The sequence below is a fragment of the Bufo gargarizans genome, chromosome 3, assembly GCF_014858855.1.
Source record: "Bufo gargarizans isolate SCDJY-AF-19 chromosome 3, ASM1485885v1, whole genome shotgun sequence".
NCBI classification, from domain to species: Eukaryota; Metazoa; Chordata; class Amphibia; order Anura; family Bufonidae; genus Bufo; species Bufo gargarizans.
In genome coordinates, this window is record NC_058082.1 from 280,940,388 (window position 1) to 280,966,544 (window position 26,157).

Sequence of the window (26,157 nt, forward strand, 5' to 3'; positions counted from 1 at the left end):
GTTGACCCTTGTCCATCACAGCCGCTGAAGAAAATTGAGTATTTCCTTTTTCCTTTTTACTATTCTGAAGCAATGCACATGACACCTATAGCAGATCATTTTGTAAATGTTATACTTTAATTTAAACATTACATTATTTTCATATGCCAGATATATATTGAGATTTTGAATTTATGTCAGTTCCTTATATACTGTATATGAACATTGGTTTGTATGATGAAAAATATATTTTATGGTACACTTCATTCAAAAATGGTGAAATATTCAACACTTTTTCATGAATAGCATGAGTTTACATATATAAATGTAGAGGTTTCACAAGAGTAGCCCTTCAGCAAAACATTAAAGTGGAGAATCCTTAAAGGGGAATTCCATTTTCAAAAAATCATTTGACACATCATTGAGTCAGCATAGAAGGTAATGTTTTTAAGGAGCTGGTACTGATAGTGTTTGGACAGAGGGTTTAATTCCGAAGTACAAGACCTATGCTCTAAATCAGAAAACCCGTCTATTTTAATGGTGTTGTGATCTGAATAATATGGGAGTAGATTTTTTGTAAGCGGAACATTCCTTTAAATTCAGGTGGTGCCCAGTAGAAGTGTTTCTGCTTGTCTTTACCTCCATAGGAATGTTTTTTTAACCCCACCTTCCAAGAGCCACAACATTATTTTAATCTTTTGATACATTTTTCATTTTTTTCATGGCATTCATTGTGCAGCATAAATAAAATACTATTTTAATAGTTCTGACTTTTATAGATGTAGAGATACCAATTATGTTTGTTTTGTTATTGTTTATATTTTTATGTGATAAATTGTACACATTCTTTTTAACTTTTAATTTATTTTATGTTTATATTTCTATGTGATAAATGAGAAAAGGGTTTATTTGAGGTTTTTCATACATCATTTCTTTATAGTTTTATGATATTTTTTTTAATGCTTTTTCATTTTAGCCCCTTCTTTCAGTGTAACTGTTCCACTGCAACTTATGCTTTACAAATGGAGCAGATGTCAGGAAGGGGTTAATAAAATATCCACCGATAACATTTCTCAGGTAAATTTGTGGAAAGTTAAAATACAAAACAAAAAACAAAAAAGGAACTCAGCTTATTTATCTAAATGAGAGAAAAAAATCTCATGCTAACTAATGCCTATGGCAAAAACATAATATAAGTACTTATAACAAAATTGCCAGACTGCTTAGAATCAATACTAATTTTATTAATAAATAAATTCATAAGTTAAAAACAAGTATAGGTGCAGGGAAAAGGTGAAATTAACCAGAGGAGAACACAATGGAAACAGTTCATATCTGTCCACAGAAAATAGGAAACATTTCACTTAATTATGTTCTGAAGTGATTTATAATTCAGCATTTTAAATGATCTTTTTAATCATTTTATTTTATTTTTGGTATTTACATTTTCTATTCCTTAATTCACATTATGCGGTATGTGGCGCAATTAATAATTTGTGTATCCATATAATTATGCAATTTTCACTGTTTTATATAATCATGATTCATTATTTCGTATTTTTAATCATTTTTAAAATTTTTGGTACTCACCTTTTTTCTTTCCTTCTTTCCTTAATTCACATTATGCGGTTTGCGCTGCACCTAATAATCAGCGTTTTCATGTACTTGTCACTGTTTTATATAATCATGTAATTTTTGAATTATTTTTTCTATACGGTCCTTTTGCTTGTAATAAATCTTAATTATTGTAAATAACTATGCCTAATTGGTTATAACCTAAGAAGGGCAATACCAGGCCTGCACATGCGCATGTATTCATCTGATGCCACCGGCATGGATCTCGCCATGACAACATCGCGAGTTCTGCCTGCGTCATCATGTGACACGATACGTGATCATGTGACGGATAGGTCACGTGACGTCTCTTGTCACATTCGTGCAGCCCGTCTCCTGTGAGACTTCAAATTCAGGTGCATCTAATAATCTAGTTACTATCTGGTTGGAGAGCTATGATTGGTGTTTGTGAGTATATAGTGTGTGTCCTGCAGTGATGACACCACCCCCAGACAAAGGTTCGCCGAAATGCGCGTGGGGGTTGGCACCATCCTGGAGGAGACACGTTATGGGTAACCGATTCCTGTCCTGCATGTATTTAGTCATTGTCACCTATTTCACTTGCACTTTATCTTTGTTTCCTATTTTCTGTGAACTGATATGAACTGTTTCCATTATGTTCTCCTCTGGTTGATGTCGCCTTTTCCCTGCACCTTATACTTGTTTTTAACTTATACATTTTTTTATTTATGAATAACATTAATATTGATTCTAAGCAGTCTGGCAATTTTTTTTATAGGTACTTAAATTTGTAGAAAGGTTTGGCCAATAATACTCCATTCACGCCATGTTTATGGACTATGTTACAAATTTGGATAGCAAAAAAAGTATAAAAACTAAGGCTACTTTCCCACTAGCTTTTTTTGCTGGATCCGGTTGTATTATATGTAACATAGCCAAGACGGATCCGTCATGAACGCCACTGAAAGTCAATGGAGGAAGGATTAGTTTTCTATTGTGTCAGGTTGTGTCAGAGAAAACTTGCATTGTGGGTCATGATGGATCTGTTTTGCTCCACATCCTAGGACGGCAGAGTGATCCTTCACCGGAACTGCCTGCCGGATCAGGCAATCTGCATGCAAACGGACAGCATTTGTAGACGGATACGAATGAGGATCCATCTCACAAATGCATTGCAAGAACGGATCTGTCTCTCCATTTGCCGTACGGACAAACGGATCAGTTTCTATTTTTTTTCCCACAATTCTACTGGTCTGCGAATGCACTAATATATTGCAATCCAGCACTAATATATTGCAATGTAAATAAATGCCGGATCCGGCATTCTGGCAACTGATCTGGAATTTTGGACGGAGAGACTACCACAGCATGCTGCGGTATTTTCTCTGTCCAAAACGCCGTTCAGTGACTGAACTGAAGACATCCTGATGCATACTGAACGGATTTCTGTCGATCAGTTCTTTTCCGGTATTGAGTCCCTAGGACGGAACTCAATGCTGGAAAAGAATAACGCTAGTGTGAAAGTACCCTTAGACTTATCCATAGGTTTCTATGGGCCATACGTATGCCAACAGTACACTCATATTTGGACTTGGACTGGATATTGTGTTTTGACAGTATAAAAAAAAACATACACTGCTACTTTATTCAATATTGCCAAAAAACATGATGGTATACCTTTTAGAATCAAATTTTAAAGCAGGTGTATACAACCATATTGTCATACATTTTTACATACAGTGAAATATGCATTTTTCCAGGCAGGAAAGTAAAGTATGCTTCAATTTTAGTTTTACACTAGCTTTCGGTGGTAACACAGTTGATGGCAGTGGGAATAAGTATGTACAAGTGACGAGCCTTTATGATGGAGATCCCTCATCTACAAAGTCAGTGAACAGCCATACATTTACTTTGACCATAAATTGACTTACCTTGGCCTACTCTGTCACACGTTTATCTGAACTGCAAATATAGCTGCATTTGTAACATAAAAACACACAATTTCATCCAATTCTAAAATGTAAAAGAAGGCAGTTAATTCAAGGTGATCCAAAAGCTCAAAAAAGCGAAATTTTTACGTAATGTTCGTCTTACATTCATTGAGTTTCCCACACATCTAGGAACGAGAATGGACGTGCTTCACAGGAACTTTGGTGTCTTACTAGATGTCCATCAACCTTCATAAACCCAGCCTCGGTGGTCCTTGTGCACTCTTATTAAGATGTAAATGAGTTGAAGTACATCTACTGGGATAACGGACTTCAAAATATACTTTGCATTTTCTTTTTTTTTTTGCAAACCATGTAAATGGCTTCAGCACCATGGATATAACAACAAGAATTACAACCAGGCTACCAAATGCGTGCACAGTAGAATCTCCAGTGCTGTCACACTGTCCAAAGGTCATAACACAGTAAGAGGACGGAGCTGTTCCAGCTGGGTTTCCAAGGTTATCCTCTCCTGATGGACTTCCTATTAAGTATGAATATGAAAGACAGACAGTCATTGTCTTATATAATACATATATATTTCATACTGCCCTAATGGCCCTGATGGCGTGTGCTACACTGTGTTGATGGGCTCTGTACCACCGGAGGAGGCATTTAATTTATGACAAGATACAGGCCCTGCCATAAATTAAATGCCTCCTTCAGAAGTCCAGGCGCCAGACTGAAATCTATGCCCAGGTTGTAGCTGGCGTAGATTTCAATTATTTATTTCAGTTTCTAGTATAAACAATAATAAGTGTGTCACGGCTAATGGTCTCACCCATGCGCCTCCCTCATCACGCCACCTTCTGAAATTGGCAAGGGTGGCATAAAAACACCAGCTGCAACTAAATTTAATCACAATGGTATTTTAAAAGTTGTAAAACCATGTTTTGCAACATTTTAACGCCAAAACCATGGCATAGGGATATGGTAAAAATCTCTCTTTAAGTCCTTTCAATATTACTAGCCTAATACAAGAGCAGGAACAGTTATGTCCAATCAAAATAAATATTCTTAAAGCCCCAGTGGTATCCATCCTAGTCTCCTCCTGTAGATTCCGACAGCTTATTGCAACCACAAGAGGGAGCATATTGAATTAGGATTTTACATTAAAAAAAGCTGAAAAGATTATGTTCACTTTGTTTCAGGTAAAAGTTTTTCACATAGAAAAAACTGCAGAACTGTACAGTAATAATTGTGTCTTGTTGACACTGTGATAAACCACTACCCGACCACCTAACGCAGGATTGCGTCCTGCGGGCGGCCGGGTTATTCCTCCGTGACGCGCCGGCGCGTCATCTCGCGAGAGGCGAGATTTCCTGTGAACGCGCGCACACAGGAGCGCGCATTCACAGGATTGGAAGGTAAACGAGTGGATCTACAGCCTGCCAGCGGCGTTCATTCGCTGGCACGCTGTAGATGCAATTTTTTTTAACCCTTGAAAGGTATATCAGAAGCTGTTTTGTTAACAGCATCTGATATACCTGCTACCTGGTCCTCTGGTGGTCCCTTTTGCTTGGATCGACCACCAGAGGACACAGGCAGCTCTGTAATAAGTAGCACCAAGCACCACACTACACCCGCTGTCATCTATTAACCCCTTATCACCCCCTGTCATTGATCATGCCCCTGTAAGGCTCCATTCAGACGTCCGTATGTGTTTTGCGGATCCGTGGATTCACGTATCAGCCAAACACGGACACCGCGGATCTGCAAAACATGGACACCGGCAATGTGCTTTCCGCATTTTGCGGATCCACACATTGCCAGAACTATATAGAAAATGCCTTTTCTTGTCCGCAATTGCGGACAAGAATAGGACATGTTCTATAGGCTCAGGCCTGATCTAGTGCACACACTTGCGTTCAGTCCGCCCCAGCGCAGTGGGGCGCTATAAAGATCACTTTTGAGGGGCATGGAGAGTTCATAGAAGAGGTTGTTTTTTTGGCACAAGTTAGCGGAATTTTTTTAGTTTTTTCTTACAAAGTCTCATATTCCACTAACTTGTGACAAAAAATAAAATCTCACATGAACTCACCATACCCCTCACGGAATCCAAATGCGTAATTTTTTTTTTGACATTTACAGTATATTCCAGACTTCTTCTCACGCTTTAGGGCCCCTAAAATGCCAGGGCAGTATAAATACCCCATAAGTGACCCCATTTTGGAAAGAAGACACCCCAAGGTATTCCGTGAGGGGCATGGTGAGTTCCTAGAATATTTATTTTTTTGGCACAAGTTAGCGGAAAATGTTTATTTTATTTTTTTCTCTTACAAAATCATTTTCCGCTAACTTGTGCCAAAAAAAAAATATAGGAACTTGCCATGCCCCTCATGGAATACCTTAGGGTGTCTTCTCTCCAAAATGGGGTCACATGTGGGGTATTTATACTGCCCTGGCATTTTAGGGGGCCTAAAGCGTGAGAAGAAGTCTGGAATCCAAATGCCTAAAAATGCCCTCCTAAAAGCTACTCATTGGAATTTGGGCCCCTTTGCGCACCTAGGCTGCAAAAAAGTGTCACACATGTGGTATTGCCGTACTCAGGAGAAGTAGGGCAATGTGTTTTGGGGTGTATTTTTACATATACCCATACTGTGTGTGAGAAATATCTCTGTAAATGACAAATTTTTAAAAAAATTATACAAAGTTGTCAATTTACAGAGATATTTATCTCACCCAGCATGGGTATATGTAAAAATACACCTCAAAACACATTGCCCTACTTCTTCTGAGTACGGCGATACCACATGTGTGACACTTTTTTGCAGCCTAGGTGCGCAAAGGGGCCCAAATTCTAAAGAGCACCTTTAGGATTTCACCGGGCATTTTTTAAGCATTTGGATTCCAAACTACTTCTCACGCTTTAGGTCCCCTAAAATGCCAGGGCAGTAAAAATACCCCACAAGTGACCCCATTTTGGAAAGAAGACATCCCAAGGTATTCCGTGAGGGGTATGGTGATTTCATGTAAAATTTTATTTTTTGTCTTAAGTTAGTGGAATATGGGACTTTGTAAGAAAAAATAATAATAATAATAATAATAGAAACATAGAATGTGTCGGCAGATAAGAACCATTTGGCCCATCTAGTCTGCCCAATATACTAAATACTATGGATAATTATTTTCCGCTAACCTGTGACAAAAAATAAAAACTTCCATGAACTCACTATGCCCATCAGCGAATACCTTAGGGTGTCTACTTTCCGAAATGGGGTCATTTGTGTGGTGTTTCTTCTGTCTGGGCATTGTAGAACCTCAGGAAACATGACAGGTGCTCAGAAAGTCAAAGTGCGTAAATTCACATTTTTGCACCATAGTCTGTAAACGCTATAACTTTTACCCAAACCAATAAATATACACTTATTGCATTTTTTTTTATCAAAGACATGTAGAACTATAAATTTAGAGAAACATTTTCTATAGAAATGTAGTTTTAATTTAAAAAGTTTACAACAGAAAGTGAAAAATGTCGTTTTTTTGCAAAAATTTCGGTCAATTTTGATTAATATCATAAAAATGTCAGCAGCAATGAAATACCACCAAATGAAAGCTCTATTAGTGAGAAGAAAAGGAGGTAAAATTCATTTGCGTGGTAAGTTGTATGACCGAGCAATAAACTGTGAAAGTAGTGTAGTGCAGAATTGTAAAAAGTGGTCTGTTATTAAGGGGGTTTAAGCTAGGGGAGCTGAGCTGGTTAAGAGATCACTCATTTATGGGAAATGCTGGAACACATTCATTTCACTTGTATTTTTAAATAAATGATGCTCTATTTTACCCTCCTCAACTTCTTGTCATCCAAAAAGCTCTTTGACACAGTTTTTGGATGATTTCAACAGTGGGAACATTTTCTGCTCTTGGTTGAAGCTTTTAAGGTCTTCCTACACCTTCAATAGCTGATGACCGACAGGTACAGTATCTCTCCTATACACATAAGCACTCAGTTTGGCCAAACATACATACAGTGAGTCGCAGGGTCGGTGTGGAGGATTAGAGTAGTCGTGCACACAGTTCAGACGTTCTCTTCAAGGGACACCCAGGTTTGGGGCTCCTGCACCTGTTGAGTGGAGTGCCCTTGGTGGTGTTTTAACCTGCAAGGCAGGGTTCCCTGAAGTGATGTGACAGCAATGGAGGTGTTGGTTCATGCAATGTGGAGACTGGGTTCAGTGCATGAACTCCACTGTACTTTACTGAGGCTAGTTTGCAGATAGTTCACACAAGTCTATACACATTAAATGCAGTCTTTACAGCTGGCATATGCAATTTCCAAGGCTGTGTATGGGAGGTCGATCTCACACTCTCTCTTTTATCAGGCTGTACAACAGGGGTGGGAAAGGCCCACAGGATCATATCATGTGACCCCCGGCAAACTGGCCAACTACTAGAGCATATAGTCCGAATGCTAATGACCTCTTACACTATGGAAACGGTCATTTTCATGCGGGAGGCACAGGAAGGTGAGAAGACGAGGAAGGGTGAGTGAATCTGTCGAGTGGCAGCACCGTCTGGAGCTGGAGAGGCAAGTTTATTTATTTTTTAAACATCTGATCTGAGGTCTGATTGGGGGTCCGATCTGAAGACTGGATCAGGGGTCTGACTGGAGGATGGGGGCTGATCTGAGGATGATGGAGGCTGTGGAGGATCTGATCTGAGGCCGATGTAGGCTGGGGGGTCTGATGGGGGGATAATCTGAGGCTGAGAAAGGAAAAGAGGCAGGGGCAATTGAGAAGGAAGAGGCAGAGACAGTGGCAGTGAGAGTGAAAGCTGGATGAACCCCTCTCTGGACCCCTCTGGGATGAGCTTGGCTGCCATTAATGCCAAATAAAAATATAAAGAACTAAATATATTGTATTCTCAACTTAAAAAATTTGACTGCTATATTTGGTCAAATTGGCACCTAGACGATATATATTATATATATAGTGCAGGTGCCATTTGGTGCTGCAAGAACAGTGCTTTGTATTTTTTTTTAAATTGAAGCGCAATTTCTGTAAGGCTATATTCACACTGGCAGATCCGTCATGGATCTGCACAAACGCTTCCGTTCAGATGATACAACCGCATGCATCCGTTCAGAACGGATCAGTTTGTATTATCTGTAACATAGCCAAAACGGATCCGTTTTCTATTGTGCCATATTGTGTCAGTGAAAACGGATCCGTCCCCATTGACTTACATTGTGTGTCAGGACGGATCCGTTTACCTCCGCATCGTCCAATTTTTACATAGCAGGCAAAAGCCGCACCATATGAATTGTGGCTTGTGTTTCTGCTCATTTTTCTCCTGTATAGCACTATGAACCAGATGGTTGCGCATATTGGGGGCTCTCTTATAAATGATATCAGTTTTTTGGGGTATAATGCTCCCCAATACTAGATCGTTTTTTAGAATCAATCTAAAAAATGATCCCGTATTGGGGAGCATTATACCCAAAAAATCATTTATAAGAGAGCCCCCAATATACGCAACCATCTGGTTCATAGTGCTATACAGGAGAAAAATGAGCAGAAACACAAGCCACAATTCATATGGTGCGGCTTTTGCCTGCCATGTAAAAACAGGGCCACATCAGATAGAGAGGGTTTGAAGTTCATGGGCATAGAACTGGTTAAACCACACTGGTGGGGTGGAGACCAGATTGCTAGAATCAACAAACGTGAGGTTGAGTGGATTTATAAGTTGGGGACTTTGCAGCCAGGCGGCTTAAATGTTGAATTTGATCTAAAGCCATGCCTAGTATAGCACTTACAGTTGGTTGCGATATATGGAGTAGGACTTTTATCTCCTTTCTATCTCCGGAGTCAGTTATGCGAAAAGACTCCTTATTGGTGGTAGGGACCATGTGACCGGGTCCCGTATTTTGTGAATGAAAGTGGAACAACAATAGTGAATATGTGGTGGTTGAAGGGTGCGATTGAAAATTGCCCGCTCATATAAAAAAGCTTTTGCTATATCTGTAGGGGTTCCAATTGAGTACTGCTGGTATGCGATCTTATGTGATAATGTAAAGGTATTATATGTCTGATTCGAGCTAGACAATTTTAGTTTATAATGAACATGTGAATATTTTTTAAGTGAATTTTAACAATGTTAACATGTTGAGAGAGAGGGAGGAGTCCCATTGATTTATTAGACAGCCCAGAACTCAGTAGTTTGTTCGCCCCAGACGAGGCGTCAAGCGAAACCCGGGTCGGGTCTGAACACAAGGATATGTTTTAAGGCATTTTAAAACATTTGTGTTTGTGAGTATAATAAATGGTACTTTTATACCTTTTGTGGTGGTACTTCACTATCTGCTCACATCCCTTTTTGAAGGTTATACGATCTACCGGGAGGGTGTGAGCGACTGTGAGGATTCGTATGTACTACATTTAGGAAGTGCGGAAAAATCCTGCTACGAAAGTCTATCCCTCTATGGAGATTGAAGCAGCACGGTCCTTCATATAAAACGCATTACTGTGTGAACTTGCCCATATCACTTCAGGACCTGCAGCGCATAGAAGACAGGCAACGTATTTTGAGACTTTTTCTTTTAGTTTTTACTGTTAAAGGGGCGGTCACTGTGAAAGTCACTGTTAAAGTGGCGGGCACTGTGAAGGTCACTGTTAAAGGGGCGTCTACTATAAAGGGCACTGTTAAAGGGGTCGGCACTGTGAAAGTCACTGTTAAAGTGGCGGGCACTGTGAAGGTCACTGTTGAAGAGGCGTCTACTATGAAGGTCACTGTTAAAGGGGTGGGCACTGTGGAGGTCACTGTTAAAGGGGCAGGCACTGTTAAAGGAGCAGGCACTGTGGAGGTCAATGTTAAAGGGGCGGGTACTGTGGAGGTCACTGTTATGGGGGAAACTGTCAATATCTTTTTACGACACACGGAAACATAAAATGAAATAGATGAAATATACCCGTGCAAAGCCGGGTCCTTCTGCTAGTATTACATAAAATACAGTGACATTAATACTTTAATCACTTGTAGTGTGGACACTGCATGTATGTTTTTTTTCAATGAGAAGAGAAAATTGTGCTACTAGACACCTCTGCTAGCGGCTTATAATCTGAAAGAATAAAAGGACTGGGCTTTGAAATTCAATGAGAATGAAACCTATTTATCCCGACATCATCTGGGGAGCGTCAGGAGCTCATCATATACATTAGACTGTCAGCCGGTTTCACCAAAAACTGTGAGTTTGGTCGACAATTGTCTAATGTGTATAGGGGGCCTCATGGTATGTTCACAACATATACAGTATATATGCTTTGTACAACCCCCTTACAAACCGCATAGTAAGGGGTATACATTGGGTGCAGGCATCAGGCATTCAGGTACTGTTCCTCAGTTAAAATAACATTTGAACATGTCAAATAATCAGATTTAAAAAAAAGGGAATTGCAAATTATTCAATCGCCTAAAAACTATTCATTTTGCTCCAACCCTTTTTATATATATTTTTTTAATTAGTAATTGTATAAAAACGGCAAGGTATTTTTCACAATCAGAATAAGATCTGAATGCATTCCTCACCTTGAGTTGCTGCTGAAGTTCACTGTTCAGTCTGGCCAGGACTGCATTGGCTTCCTTGTTTTTACGGATGGCTGTCTGGATAGCTTTTTTCTGTTTGGACGGCTGCCTAAAAATAGAGGATAAATACATAAAAACCAGTCAAAAGATAAACTCACTTCTTCCAGAGGACCACACACCCACCATAGCATATGTAAATCATTAGCTGACGATACATGGGCCACAACCCCCAAAGTACAATGCCAAATGTTGTGCCAACGCATTGATGTGGTCGATAACATCAGTGTCCTCCCTCCTGGCCTGTTTTCCATGTGTCTGTATTAGATTTTAGGAAGATAGTAATGTCTGTGTAAAGTGAGATTATTATTATTATTTTATAATAAATGGAGTATACTTAGTGGCATCCATTCAAGATGAGATCATTGCCACAAATATGTCTTTCCTATGACAGTAACACATTTTTTACTGATGCAAAATCGGTCATTATTATCACCTTTGGTCAATGCTCGGTTATGGCTTATAAATTATAATCCCATTGAGCGCCGCATGTCTCCTTGTGCAAGTTAATTTAAGGACTGCTCCATGACATTGCTGAGTGCGGGGGATTTTTTTGCTGGGCTTTTTGCTGGTTTGAATCATTGGGTTGTGCCCCAGTCAGCACACTGGTTAACACAGCCTGCCTATGATGCAACATCTATTCATTTGAAATACGCTTTGCACACATTCAATGGAGCATCGCACACTTCGGCTAATGGCTGCAACAGTCTAAGGGATAAAAACGACATCCGTTTCCTAGAACAGGGATAATCTGCAGTAATCAGGCTCTTTGTTCACTGGATTAAACTAGGTTGCTAGCAGATGATGATGGTGTGCTCTAGCAGTTCTGTCTAACTGAAAGTGCTGGTCAGCACATAGACCGCTGCATGAAGAATGCTGAGTGGCGGGGAAAGGGTTAAAATGTTCCGATCAGTTTCAGATGGGATTTTTGTTGTTGCACACTGGTATCTTAGTGTGCAATGTATTCTTCTATTCTAGGCATCAGTCTCTAAAACGTGGACATACAGCAGAGGGGGGAGTCTATAGAACAAATGTCAATGGTCAAGCCCAACTTCATTTAACTGTTTGAGTGAATTGAAAATGCTTCAGTCACGGGGGATGCAATGAAAGAGTGTGCTATATTTAAAATATTCCATTGAAGGGTTTTGTCTGGAGGATAAAAAAAAATAAACTCTTAGAAAAGATGCAGAATGGGTTAAAAAATAAAATAAGTGACATTGGCATCAATGCTCCCTGACAAGAAATACTAGCTTCATCGATGCTCCATTGTGATGCTTATTGGGTATTCTGCTGGTCAATACTTCCTGTTGCTTCTGGTCACACAGGAAGCAGCTGCTCAGGCACTGGCCGAAGTGATGACCAGCCTTAGGGCTCGTTCACACGACCGTGTAAAGCCCGTGCTGTGGACCGCAAATTGCGGTCCACAATGCACGGGCACCGTGAATGGTGCAGCCGCATGGGGATTGTGGACCCATTCACTTGAATGGGTCCGCAATCCCTCCATTCCGCAAAAACACAGGTCACACTATCTTTGTGCAGTGCGGAGGCACGGAACTGAACCCCAGGAAGCACTCCGTAGTGCTTACGTAGTGTTCCGCTCCGTGCTTCCGTTCCGCATCTCCGGATTTGCGGACCCATTGAAGTGAATGGGTCCGCATCCATGATGCGGAATGCACACGGACTGGTGCCCGTGAATTGCGGATCTGCAAATGCGGTCCGCAATACGTCAACGGGCAGCACACGTTCATGTGAACGAGCCCTTACGGCTCGTTTACACCAACGTATTTAGTGTTCCGTATACAGGCCATTTTCTGTGTTCTGCATACGGCCCGTATACGGAACCATTCATTTCAATGGGTCCGCAAAAGATGCGGACAGCACTCTGTGTGCTGTTCGCATCCGTTGCTCCGTTCCGTGGCCCCGTAAAAATGATGAGTCCTCTCCTATTCTTGTCCGTTTGGCGGACAAGAATAGGCATTTTTATAATAGGCCTCCTGTTCCGTTCTGAAAAATGTGGAAGGCACATGGGCACCATCCGTGTTTTGTGGACCGCAAAAAATGGCACGGTCGTGTGAATGAGCCCTTAGTGCTTGTTCACACGAATGTGTGCTGCCCGTTGCCGTATTGCAGACCGCATTTGTGGAACCGCAATACACAGGCACCGTTCACTTCAATTGGTCCGCAAATCCGGAGATGCGAAACGGAAGCATGGAACAGAACACTACGGAAGCACTATGGAGTGCTTCCTGTGGTTCCGTTCCGTGCCTCCGCACCGCAAAAAGATAGAACATGTGAATGGGTCCACGATCCCCATGCGGCTGCCCCACGGACGGTGCCCCTGCATCTTTTGCGGACAGTTTTAAATGAATGGTTTCGTATATGGACCGTATGCAGAACGCAGAAAATGGCCCATATACGGAACGCAAAATACGTTAGTGTGAACGAGCCCTTATTTAGTGATCGTCTGATCAGGCATTTTCTACTTTTTGAGAGGAACCATGAGAGACTGCAGAGCAGAGAGAATAGACTGCAGCACCATACAAAGCTTTCACAAAGGTTCCTGTCTCTTACATTCAAAGTTAAAGGACTTTTCTGCCGTTTTTATATTGATGGCATATCTTCAGGACCATCAATATCTCATTGACTAGAGTCCGATACCTCGCACCTCTGCAAATTAGCTGTTCTGCTGTAGCTTTGGTCCTGGAACATGACACTGGAACTAGACATAAAACAGCTACATCCACTACACAATGGTGGAACTGTGTAGTTCCAGTGTCAAACTGGCAGAGGTGCAGGGTGTTGGACCCTCACCAATCAGATATTGATGGCCTATCCTGGGGATACGCCATCAATATAAAAGCAGCAGGAAAGCTGTTTAAGGCCCCCTGCAGACGAGCGTTCCTCCCGCAGCGAGTCCGCATCGCAGCACCCGGCCTGCCCTCCCATCACATAAGCATTATATTGATTTATGATGCTATGTAACTCTTACAGTTGCTGCCAGTGTTATCCAATACATTCCCGAACTGTAAGGGTTACATAGCATCATAAATCAATATAATGCCATGTGACTCCTGGCAGCGATGGGAGGTCAGGCCGGGTGCTGCGATGCAGACTCGCTGCGGGAGGAACGCTCGTCTGCAAGTGGCCTAAGGCTACTTTCACCTATGCGATTTCCTGTCCAGTTTTGAGATTTGGCAAAGGATCTCAAAACCGGAGGAAAACACCTCAGTTTGATTAAATACAACCGGATGCCTCCGTTCCATTCGGATGCAGTTGTATTAAATCTGGCACTAACTCTACAGTAAGTCAAAGCGCACCCAAAAAACGGATCCAGCACCATTGACTTACACTGTTTTTAGTGCTTGTTCGGTTTCGCAAACCAGATACAAAACCGCAGTTAGCAGTGGTTTTGTGTCTGGTCACCGAACGCAACAAATGCATTCTGATGCACTACGTTGTGGTTTGTTCAGTTGTGTCCCCATTGACAATAAATGGGGACAAAACTGAAGCATTTTCTTCCAGTTTTGGGATCCTCTGCCGATCTCAAAACTGCTAAGGAAATCGCAGATGTTAAAGTGAATGTGAGAGACAGGAACACAATAGTAGAAGCTATAGTTCTGGCACTGACTTCTGGAACTGGACTCAATGCAGATCAACTGATCTGAAGGGGTACCGGGTGTCGGACTTCTGCCAATCAGATTTTGAAGGCGGGTCCTGAGGAAAGGCGATCAATATAAAAGTACTGAACAACCCCTTTCAACTATCTCAAAAATACTATTCTATTTCATCAGTTGACCAATCAGTATGTTTTAAAATGAGGCGGACACCCTGAAGACATTTATTGAGGGAGAACATATATCCATGTCCACCCGGGACCCCAATGCTACAAGGAAACTTGGTTAACCTTTGTGCCACTGGAACAAATACTACATTTAGTGTAGTCATCTGAGTGTTAATATAATTACTGAAACGCCAATGTGGTACATTGCCTAAAATGTGCAAACAAAAGCGAATGAATCATATACAACAGTCTTTCACTCTGGTGCCAGTGACAGAAGGAATTCCTTCTGCTAGTATTATCTGATAGTCTACATAGATCTCAATATTTAGACTTCAGATTTGTCTAGCACTTCATTTACAAGCAATTACGGGCTGCGAACGCTTGGAATGAACATGTTATCACAGGTGAATTGTAAATCATCACAAGGTATTATACCAGCATTTACTATACCAAAGGTGCATCATGTTGCTATCTTTCTGATGCATTCATGCATGTGCTGATCAGATTTAATTGTATTCACATTTATAAAAGATAGTTACAAGGGATATTGAAATGTAATTATCATAGGCTATTAAAGCCTGTAGGCACCACTAGCTGTATATGGCTTCTGAACAAGAGTCGCTTATGTATCGCCCCATAGCGGGGCCAACAGGTAAGTGACATTTGTACAGGAATGTGTGTGACTACTGAACCAACACATATGAGTAATACTGTTCCTTTAAAATTCACTTTTTATTAAACATGATTAAAAGATACTAAGTACCATTTCATAATTAAAGTAGGGATTCAAACATATAGCGCCATAGTACATATTTCGTCATAGAACCATAACTGCTCTCTCCTGAAGAAGCAATAACGTGAAGCGCGAGTTGAGGGGAAGTCTCCATTTTACACTCAACTTAAGGTATGTTACAGATAGTAAGGTCCACTTGTAGTCTAGCTATATGATATTATATCTTTATCATCCATTGTAGAGTATGAAAAGACTGAGGGGTTAGTTCAGAGGCGGTATTGAAGAGTCTAGGATGTGTCACGCTAACCCCATATATTATTACTGGTAGTAATCAGCTAAAAAGAGGTAGGTAGCCATACCTTACTTAAATTAGATAGACTCGGTACTTTCCTTTATACTATTATGTAGTTATGTTTTTTTTAGTTTTTTTCTCTCTCTCTCTCTCTCTCTCTCTCTCTCTCCAAATGGGCAGGGGGAGGGGGTTGGTATTTGGGGTAAAATGTTAATACAAATTTGATTATTGTAATACGGACCTTTTTGATGGTCTGATGTTGTATATGCTTTTTGTATGATAGATAATAAAAGATATATTTATTTAAAAAAAAGTTATGGTTCTGTGACGAAATATGTACTATGGCGCTATATGTTTAAATCCCTACTTTAATTATGAAATGGTACTTAGTATCTTTTAATCATGTTTAATAAAAAGTGAATTTTAAAGGAACAGAGTATTACTCATGTGTGTTGGCTTAGTAGTATAATCGAGTATTCCTGTCAGGTGAAGGCGTAGTTACCTTGTGATGAAAAGAATGTGCGTGAGACAACAATGCTCTGTACTAGAGAAGAGGAGTGCCAATTCCTTATCCAATATATATATCAAAAATTGGTCTTATTCTAACAGTAGGTACACTTGGTTTTGTACATCAATTTTTGAACAGTCATCTCCTTATCATTACAGGCAGGATTCCAATGACAGATATCATCTTTATATAAATTACACAGGATTGGATCCACCATTAAAGGGGTTGTTCAGGTTCAGAGCTGAACCCAGACATATTCCCATTTTCACCCCTCCTGCCCCCCTGATATGAGCATCGGAGCATTCCTCATGGAGAGCCACATAACTGGATGGAGAGCCTATTTCCTGCGTGATTCAGCATGAGCTGCTCCGATGCTCATATCAGGGGGGCTGCCTGGGTGAAAATGGGGATTTATCCGGGTTCAGCTCTGAAGCCAGACAACCCCCTTAAACCATAGGTGATATCAAAGGTTTTCTATTCCCTGCTGACCTCTGCCTAGAAAACACTCTCATAGAAGTCAATGAGTCTCCTGTTGTGCACTGTGTCTATAGCCCATGGTGGCTGCTGTAAAGCATATCTCTAACTGCTGTTACAAACAGCTCATGCAAGATGGCTTCCTTCATAATCCTGTTCAGGAAATATAATACAAAAATCTACAATCATAAGATAAAAACAGGTTTTAAAAAAGGATATGTGTCACTATCTGGTTTTAAAGGGGTTTTCCAGGATTTTAATATTGATGACAAATGATGAGCGATGCTTCACCCGAAGTTTCTTCGTTCATAATTTCGTATCAATACTGTACGGAAATCCGTCTCCGTACAGTATTAAAATGTATGGGCTCCAATGAGCCAAAGTTAGTTATTCACAAAGTCGCGTGTGACTTCGTTGAATAACTTCAGTAGTTAATTTTTAAGGTTGAAAACCACTTTAAAACTTGAAAGCCAAACTCGGCTTTGGTTTAGACTAGTACCTCGGAACTGAAGCAGAGTTCGGTTTCAAGTTTTAAAGTGGTTTTCCACTTAAAAAATCAACAACTTCAGTTATTCAACAACTTCACGAATAACTACCGTAACTTTGGCTCATCGGAGCTCATCCATTCTAATACAGAATCTCCATACATACAGATCTCCATACATTAATAATCCAAAGTTATGAAGGAGCGACTTCGGAAGTAGCCTTCCCTTCAATGCTTACCTGCTCACCGTTGACATCGCAGCGGTGAGCAGGTGTAATTACATGCCGTCCCATTCACTTCTATGGGGTGGCTCATTCCTATACACTTGAATACTACAGAGCTGTCCCATAGAAGTGAATGGGACGGCTTGTAGTTACACCTGCTCACCGCAGCGATGTTCGATGCCGAGCAGGTAAACAATGAAGAGTAGGCTGTGCTTACACACAGTGCGGCTTTCTCTTTAACCAGCTGATCGGAGAGGGTGCCGAGTGTCAGACCCCCGCCTATCTGATATTGATGACTTATCCTGAGGATAGGTCATCAATATAAAAAAATCAGACAACCCCTTTAACTAGCAGAAAAAATAATACAGACACTTAGCTTTAGTAACACTGCAGACTGAATTGAGACACTCATGGAGAGGACAACGGGATGCCAGTTATGTATGGCGTAGTGGAGATCCGTCTCATGTACTATGTAAAGAAGCAGTGGACACAGCAAACATATCTATATTATAACTATGTAATATACTTTTGGGCAGCTGTATGTGACTTTAAGGATGCAGCAGATGAGGTCACACTTGATGCAGAGGACAGGTCGTGATTTTCCAGAACTTGGCTCTCAGGGTGGAATTTTCTTCTTAATGGTTTTGTGGGCGGCTGGTTCAGTAGCATCTCCTTTAAGGAAGAAACACATAAAAGTTGTTTAAATATTAATTTCTTAGTGTAGCATTTATATATCTGTTATTTTCAGTACAGCTGAAATCAATCTCTGTAACCACTTTGATATGTTATGATGTATGGAAGTGAATTACATAATCAATGTGAGTAAAAGAACATAGACTGCCAGGAGAAATGTCAGCAGAATGCAGGCTCTGTTTTTTATGGCAGTCTGCATCCCGTGAAGGAAGAGACTGTTGTGAATCTGTGCTCTTTCCATTTACAAAACACTATAGTTAAAAAGATCGCACATATAAATATAACTGTAATGATTAAATTCCCATTTCCACGATATCTAGAACATCTTGTTCGCTAATTTCTTTTGGAAAATGACTTATGGTAATTCTAGACTTGCAGGAAGATATTTGGAGAATCTGAATTATTTGTGAAATTCAATAGTGTGACCAATGAGTATCATTTTCTTGGGCCAAGCGAGAACACCTCTGTCACATGCTTCATTATGAACAAAGTGATCAATGTCATGGACAGCATCCCTAAGGACAATATATCAAATGACCATGAACCCTTTGAAACTCAATATGGAAATATGTTCCTTCACCTCTCCTCTATAGCCAAATAAGTAGATAAACAGAATCAATAATGATTTTGAAAAACGATCCTTTCAGCTCTACTATAAGATGGTCCTATATATTAGCCCAATATGCCTAGGAATGAATGCAGCCATCACCAACAAACAGATATAAAGTGACCCTCAATGCACCACACACTACATGAATGACACATTATAATGACCCAGAGAAGACTACAAGCAGGACCAGCAAAGAAGCTACATGTGAGCGGCCTGTAGGGTTCCACAAGGGATGAAAGTTTGGGTGAATAAAAAAGTCACTACATAGGGGAGGAAAATACTGATATTAAACAATATAAGCAGGAAGGTCTTTGGCTTAAGACATTGGCTTTATTAGCGCCCATAGGATTAAGTACAAATTTTGAAATGGCAGGTTTATTTTACTCCTGCGTCAAACAGTCTACACTATGCGGCGCTTTAATACGACAACCATCTGCATTTCCTGAGATCAGCCATAGGTCATTGAGTAGTATGAACAATGCACGGAACAAGTTATGGGCTGCGGAGTAGCCAATCCCAGCAATATAAAGTAAAGCTAAGTGGTCACATGACATTTTTAACTATGTTGCGTGGTTGGCGTGGTAAGGCTTGTAAGGCTCTGTTCTGGAGACACTACATCATCATTGGCATTGCCTCTCAGGGTGTTGTTCTGCCCATTCTCCTGATCCCTGCCCTTTAGATGTGATGTCAGCAACTATGCGGTGTTGTCATGGTCTTACCTCCTTGCTGTTCCCTTCGTTTGACATGTGCTGGCGGCCATCTTGGTTTCTGGGTTTTCTTGTAGCCTCCCACCCTGCGGCTCCTCCTTCCCACTGGGAGGAGCTGGATGCCTAGCTCATATATATAGGAGGTCTGTGGCTTCAGTTCCTTGCTTGGTCCTCCTGTGTTCACATGCTTCCAAGACTGCTGCTGCTTCTGGTTCCTGATCCTGGCCTCGTCTGACTACCCCGTTGGTTCCTGATTCCGGCTTTGTCTGACTACCCCGTTGGTTCCTGATTCCGGCTTCGTCTGACTACCCCGTTGGTTCCTGTTCCTGGCTTCGTCTGACTACCCTTCTGGTTCCTGACCTCTGTCTCCGCAAGACCCTGCTTCGGTTTAGCCATCCGTTTGGACTTTGCTTACGGCTTGCTCTTCAATAAAACCTTCTTATTTTCCACTTATCTCTTGTTGTACGTCTGGTTCATGGTTCCATGACATTAGGACCAAGCCATGAATTCTGACGGTACAGGGCCACCCTCGCTACCTACGCTGGTTGCCAGACTTGATCAGCAGGATCACCTGTTGGGTCGGTTCGCTGTGGCGTTGCAAACCCTGCTTGAACGCACGGCTCATTTAGCTTCCGTTGCCGATGGGTCGGTTGTCGCTCCTGGGCCCGCTCCTACTGCCGCTCCGGTTGTTGCGCCAGAGTCTACCCTGACACCTGTTGCTGCGCCTGTGGTGTTTCAGGGTATGACCGGTTCTGCCCCCCTTCCACAGCGCTTTGGGGGAGAGCCAACTCAGTGCCGAGGTTTCCTTAACCAGGTGGGCATTTACTTCGAGTTGCTGCCACATGCCTTTCCTACTGAGAGATCAAGGGTGGGCTTCTTGATCTCGCTGCTCTCGGACAAGGCCTTGGCCTGGGCCAGCCCTTTATGGGAGAACAACAATCCGGTGGTTGCCGAGTTTTCCGGTTTTGTTGCTTCTCTTCGGAAGGTATTCGATGTGCCGGCTCGTGCTGCCTCTGCTGCGAAGCTCCTTATGTCCATCAGACAGGGTTCACGATCCGTAGCTGAATACGCCATTGAGTTTCGTACCCTGGCAGCAGAGGTGGGCTGGAATAATGAGGCTCTGGTCGCTGCTTTCTCTCATGGTCTCTCGGATGCCTTGAAGGATGAGGTTGCAGCTAAGGACCTACCAGTGGAGCTCGAGTCTCTTATTTCTTTCCTGATTTTGATTGACACCAGACTCAGGGAGAGACCTTCCTTTAAGGAGAGCCTGCGGAGGTCTCCTAACAGATTGGCGCCTACGTTTGCTGTCCCACCCGTGCCTCCCTCTCCTCCCACGCCTCCTGGGGATGACTTGTCTGGGGGTGAACCCATGCAGCGGGGGTTTGCTCGCCTGTCTGAGGGGGAGAGGGTACTCCGGAGACGCGAGGGCCGATGCATGTACTGTGGTCTCGGTGGGCATTTTCGGTTGGCATGTCCGAACCGTCCGGGAGAACGCTCGCACCTGAGGTCCTGTCGGGGGCAGATCTTGGGTGGAGTCTCCTCGTCCCCGGTTTCCCGTGTTGACAAACCACTGATCACGGTTGTCCTCTCCTGGGTCGGGGGCTCGGTGACGACCCAGGCGTTGGTGGACTCTGGTGCTGGTGGTTTGTTCATTGATAGAGTGTTCGTTGCCGCCAATTCCATTCCTCTGCAGCCTCGAGGTTCCCCACTGGCTCTTGAGGCGATAGACCGCAGACCCCTTCTGCCGCCACACGTGACTCATGAGACCCTTCCAGTGGGGATAGCCATTGGTGCCGTTCACAGAGAGTCGGTCTGTCTCCAGGTTATTTCGTCTCCACACTACTCGGTGGTCTTGGGGTACCCCTGGCTCCAGAAGCATAATCCGACTTTCGATTGGAGATCGGTCGAGATCCTCTCGTGGTCACCGCAGTGTGGGGCTAGTTGCATCCATGGGCCTGTCAAGTTGCTGTGTACTTCCTCGGACTCTCTGTTGCCTCCTGAATACGAAGAGTACCGGGATGTATTCGATAAGGTGCGCGCGGTTGCCCTACCTCCGCACCGCCCATACGATTGTGCCATAGAGTTACAATCCGGTGCCGTTCCTCCTCGTGGCAAAGTCTATCCACTGTCGGTAGCGGAGAATGAGGCCATGGAGGAGTACGTGAGGGAGGCGCTTTCACGCGGACACATTCGCAAATCCTCGTCCCCGGCAGGGGCTGGATTTTTCTTTGTGAAAAAGAAGGGCGGCGAGTTGAGGCCTTGCATCGATTACAGGGGTCTCAATCGCATCACGATCAAGAACGCTTACCCGATACCCTTGATTTCCGAGCTGTTCGATCGCCTCAAAGGGGCCACGGTCTTTACCAAACTCGACCTGAGGGCGGCATATAACCTGGTAAGGATCAAGGCGGGCGATGAGTGGAAGACCGCGTTTAACACCAGGACCGGTCATTATGAATCCTTGGTTATGCCCTTTGGGTTGTGCAATGCGCCCGCAGTCTTCCAGGAATTCATCAACGATGTTTTCCGTGACCTGTTGCAGCAGTGTGTGGTGGTCTATTTGGATGACATCTTGGTATATTCTGCATCCATGGAGGCCCACATTCTGGATGTCAGACGAGTGTTGCAACGCTTACGAGAGAACAAGCTGTTCGGTAAGCTTGAGAAATGCGAATTTCACCGATCCCAGGTAACCTTCTTAGGTTACATCATTTCCGCTGAGGGGTTCTCCATGGATCCTGAGAAGGTTTCGGCTGTCTTACAGTGGCCCCAGCCCAGTGGGCTTCGTGCCCTGCAGCGCTTTTTGGGCTTCGCCAATTATTATCGGAAGTTCATCAGGGACTTTTCCATGCTAGCCAAGCCTCTCACGGATCTGACCAGGAAGGGCAGTAATCCTCAGGTCTGGCCGCTCGAGGCCATCCGAGCTTTTGAGGCTCTAAAGTCCGCCTTTGTGTCGGCTCCGATTCTGTCGCATCCCAACCCTGGGTTGCCTTTTGTCCTCGAGGTGGACGCGTCTGAGACGGGAGTAGGCGCCCTCCTGTCTCAGCGTAGAACACCAGAGGGTCCTCTGCTTCCTTGTGGGTTTTACTCCCGGAAACTGTCTTCCGCGGAGTGCAACTATCAGATTGGTGACAGGGAGTTATTGGCCATCGTGCAGGCCCTTAAAGAATGGAGGCACTTGCTCGAGGGCTCGGTGGTTCCGGTTCTCATCCTGACGGACCACAAGGATCTGACCTACCTCTCTGAGGCCAAGAGATTGACACCACGTCAGGCCAGATGGGCTCTGTTCTTGTCACGTTTTAATTACGTGGTCTCCTACCTACCCGGCTCCAAGAACATCAGAGCGGATGCCTTATCACGGCAGTACTCCGAGCTGTCCGGGGAGGAGTCGATTCCGACTACGGTCATACCCCCGAATCAGATCCTGGCCGCTATTCGCACCAGCCTGACTTCTCCTCTGGGTGAGCAGATTTTGGCGGCTCAATCTGGTGCTCCCTCTGGGAGACCCAACGGCAGATGTTTTGTGCCTGAGGAGTTGCGCACTCGGTTGTTGCGAACCTACCATAACTCCAAGGCCGCGGGGCACCCTGGAAAGAATCAGCTGTCCTGGGCGGTTTCACGTCTGTTCTGGTGGCCTTCTCTACGTTCCGACATCGCCGCATATGTAGCGGCATGCTCCGTTTGTGCCCAGAGTAAGTCCCCTCGGCACCTTCCGTTGGGCCTTTTGCAACCCATAGCCACCGGGGAGCGTCCATGGTCACACCTGGGGATGGATTTCATTGTGGACCTCCCTGCATCCCGAGGCCATACGGTCATTCTCATGATTGTGGATCGGTTTTCCAAAATGTGCCACTGTGTTCCTCTCAAGAAGTTACCCTCTGCACAAGAGTTGGCCTCGATTTTTGCCAGGGAGGTCTTCCGGTTGCACGGTTTGCCCAAGGAGATTGTGTCGGATCGGGGGAGTCAGTTTGTGTCCAGGTTCTGGCGCGCCTTTTGCTCCCAGTTGGGGATTCATCTCTCTTTCTCCTCGGCCTACCACCCTCAGTCCAATGGGGCCGCAGAACGATCCAATCAGGCCTTGGAGCAATTCCTTCGTTGCTATGTCTCCGATCACCAAGACAATTGGGTTGACCTCCTGCCTTGGGCTGAGTTTGCCAGGAACACGGCGGTGAACTCTTCCTCTGGGACGTCTCCCTTCATGGCCAATTATGGGTTCCAACCTGCCGTGTTACCGGAGGTATTCTCTCCCCAGGATATTCCGGCTGTGGAGGATCACCTTTCCGTCCTACGTGCTTCTTGGGTACAGATCCAGAGGTCCCTTGAGGTCTCTGCGCAGCGCCAGAAACTCCAGGCTGATCGCAGACGAGCGCCCGCTCCTTCCTACCAGGTCGGAGACCGCGTATGGTTGTCCACCCGCAACCTCAACCTTCGAGTGCCCACTCCCAAGCTGGCGCCTCGCTTTGTTGGTCCCTTCCGAGTGCTTTGCAGGGTAAACCCGGTAGCCTATGCCCTTGCGCTTCCTCCTGGCATGCGGATCTCCAACGTGTTTCATGTCTCCCTGTTGAAGCCACTGGTGTGTAATCGTTTCACTTCCTCGATTCCTCGGCCTCGTCCGGTCCAAGTGGGCAATCGTGAGGAGTATGAGGTGAGCAATATCCTGGACTCACGCCTGGTCCGCGGCCGGGTGCAGTTTTTGGTCCATTGGCGTGGTTATGGTCCAGAGGAGCGTTCCTGGGTTCCCTCCGCAGATGTCCATGCTCCTGTCTTGCTCCGAGCCTTCCACGCACGCTTCCCTCAGAAACCGTTCCTTACTCCGCGGAGGAGGGGCCCTTGAGGGGGAGGTACTGTCATGGTCTTACCTCCTTGCTGTTCCCTTCGTTTGACATGTGCTGGCGGCCATCTTGGTTTCTGGGTTTTCTTGTAGCCTCCCACCCTGCGGCTCCTCCTTCCCACTGGGAGGAGCTGGATGCCTAGCTCATATATATAGGAGGTCTGTGGCTTCAGTTCCTTGCTTGGTCCTCCTGTGTTCACATGCTTCCAAGACTGCTGCTGCTTCTGGTTCCTGATCCTGGCCTCGTCTGACTACCCCGTTGGTTCCTGATTCCGGCTTTGTCTGACTACCCCGTTGGTTCCTGATTCCGGCTTCGTCTGACTACCCCGTTGGTTCCTGTTCCTGGCTTCGTCTGACTACCCTTCTGGTTCCTGACCTCTGTCTCCGCAAGACCCTGCTTCGGTTTAGCCATCCGTTTGGACTTTGCTTACGGCTTGCTCTTCAATAAAACCTTCTTATTTTCCACTTATCTCTTGTTGTACGTCTGGTTCATGGTTCCATGACAGGTGTCTTAGGGCGGGGTTTCCCCAGCAGGGCATCAAGCAGGCTTGGATCCAAGGCTGCCATCAGGAATTTCAGGGCTCCATACAGGAAAACCGTCTCCCCCCTATTTTTATTTAAGCTGTTTAGAAATCACTATAAATGATACGTTCACTATATTGTACATGTTATTATGGTTACAGGGATACCAAATACTCTTTTGTGATATTTAATAAAAATAATTGAATACTGTAAAAGTGTAAAGCATAAAAAATCCCATCTTTATAGCAGAGCTTTTCTATAAAGGAGTGGGTAAGGCAGCTGTTTATTGTACAGAAGGGCTGGGGTTCAAATCCCACTGAGACCTGTAAAATAATCTTTATAGAAAAAGTTATGGTAGAAAAAAGTAATTTTTGCTTTCCATCTTTTTTTTAAATGGTAAAATTTACAATTTCTTGCAAAGTTATTGTTACTAAAAAATAACAAAGCCAATCATTAAAGTTTTTGTAACATACATAGTATGAAATATCAAAAAACAGTATTTGGTATCGCTGTAATCATAATAAGCTGAACAATATATGGAACACGTTATTTACGGTGATTGGTAAACGGCACTTTTTTTTCTCCTCAATTCGATAATATGATATTTATTTAATGTCATTGCTGTGAAGAAAATAGCTTGTTAATCACAGAAAATCCGGCCCTTATAATGCAACACGTCTGTAGTGTAATGGTAACTCTTCTGCCTGCCATACATCAAATCCTGATGAAGTCCTGTTAAATAATTTCTTTAGTAAAAGTCTATGTGCTAGAAGAGGGCTCCTCCAAACACCCATATCAAGCACAGCTTCTTTAGCATTCACTGCACTGAAGTGATTACTAATGATGCTGACAGTCTCTGCTTGGATCCGTGATGTTCTAGCTGGGAGGGGAAGCAGAGACAGACCTGATGCTACAGACACTCCTCCTGATGCTTGTGATGGGATGTAAACACAGGGTGTGGGTCATAGATCACAATTTTGCTGGAGGAATCAAATTGCACTCAGAACTTCACCTGATTTATATAATGCAGCAAGGTTCAATGCTGGTGTTATTTATCCTTTTTTGGGTAACCGGAAAACCCCTTCAACTACGGCCTCTTTCACATGACCGTATGGCTTTTTCAGTGTTTTGCAGTCCGTTTTTCATTGATTCGTTGTTGTGTTTTTTGTTTCCGTTGGGTT

General features: G+C 43.5%; 1 protein-coding gene across 3 annotated transcripts in view; it reads right to left on the minus strand.

Moving 5' to 3' along the window:
- Positions 1–3,180: 3,180 nt before the first annotated feature.
- Positions 3,181–26,157, minus strand: part of REPS2 (RALBP1 associated Eps domain containing 2) — a 118,230-nt gene continuing 95,253 nt past the window's right edge. For all 3 annotated transcript variants that reach the window (XM_044287998.1, XM_044287997.1, XM_044287999.1), the window contains exons 18-20: positions 18,140–18,285; positions 11,064–11,169; positions 3,181–4,026 (exon numbers count right to left, since the gene is read on the minus strand). In XM_044287998.1, the coding sequence (XP_044143933.1) occupies positions 3,958–4,026; positions 11,064–11,169; positions 18,140–18,285 (321 nt within the window). In that variant the 3' untranslated portion in view covers positions 3,181–3,957. The remainder of the gene's footprint in view (positions 4,027–11,063; positions 11,170–18,139; positions 18,286–26,157) is intronic.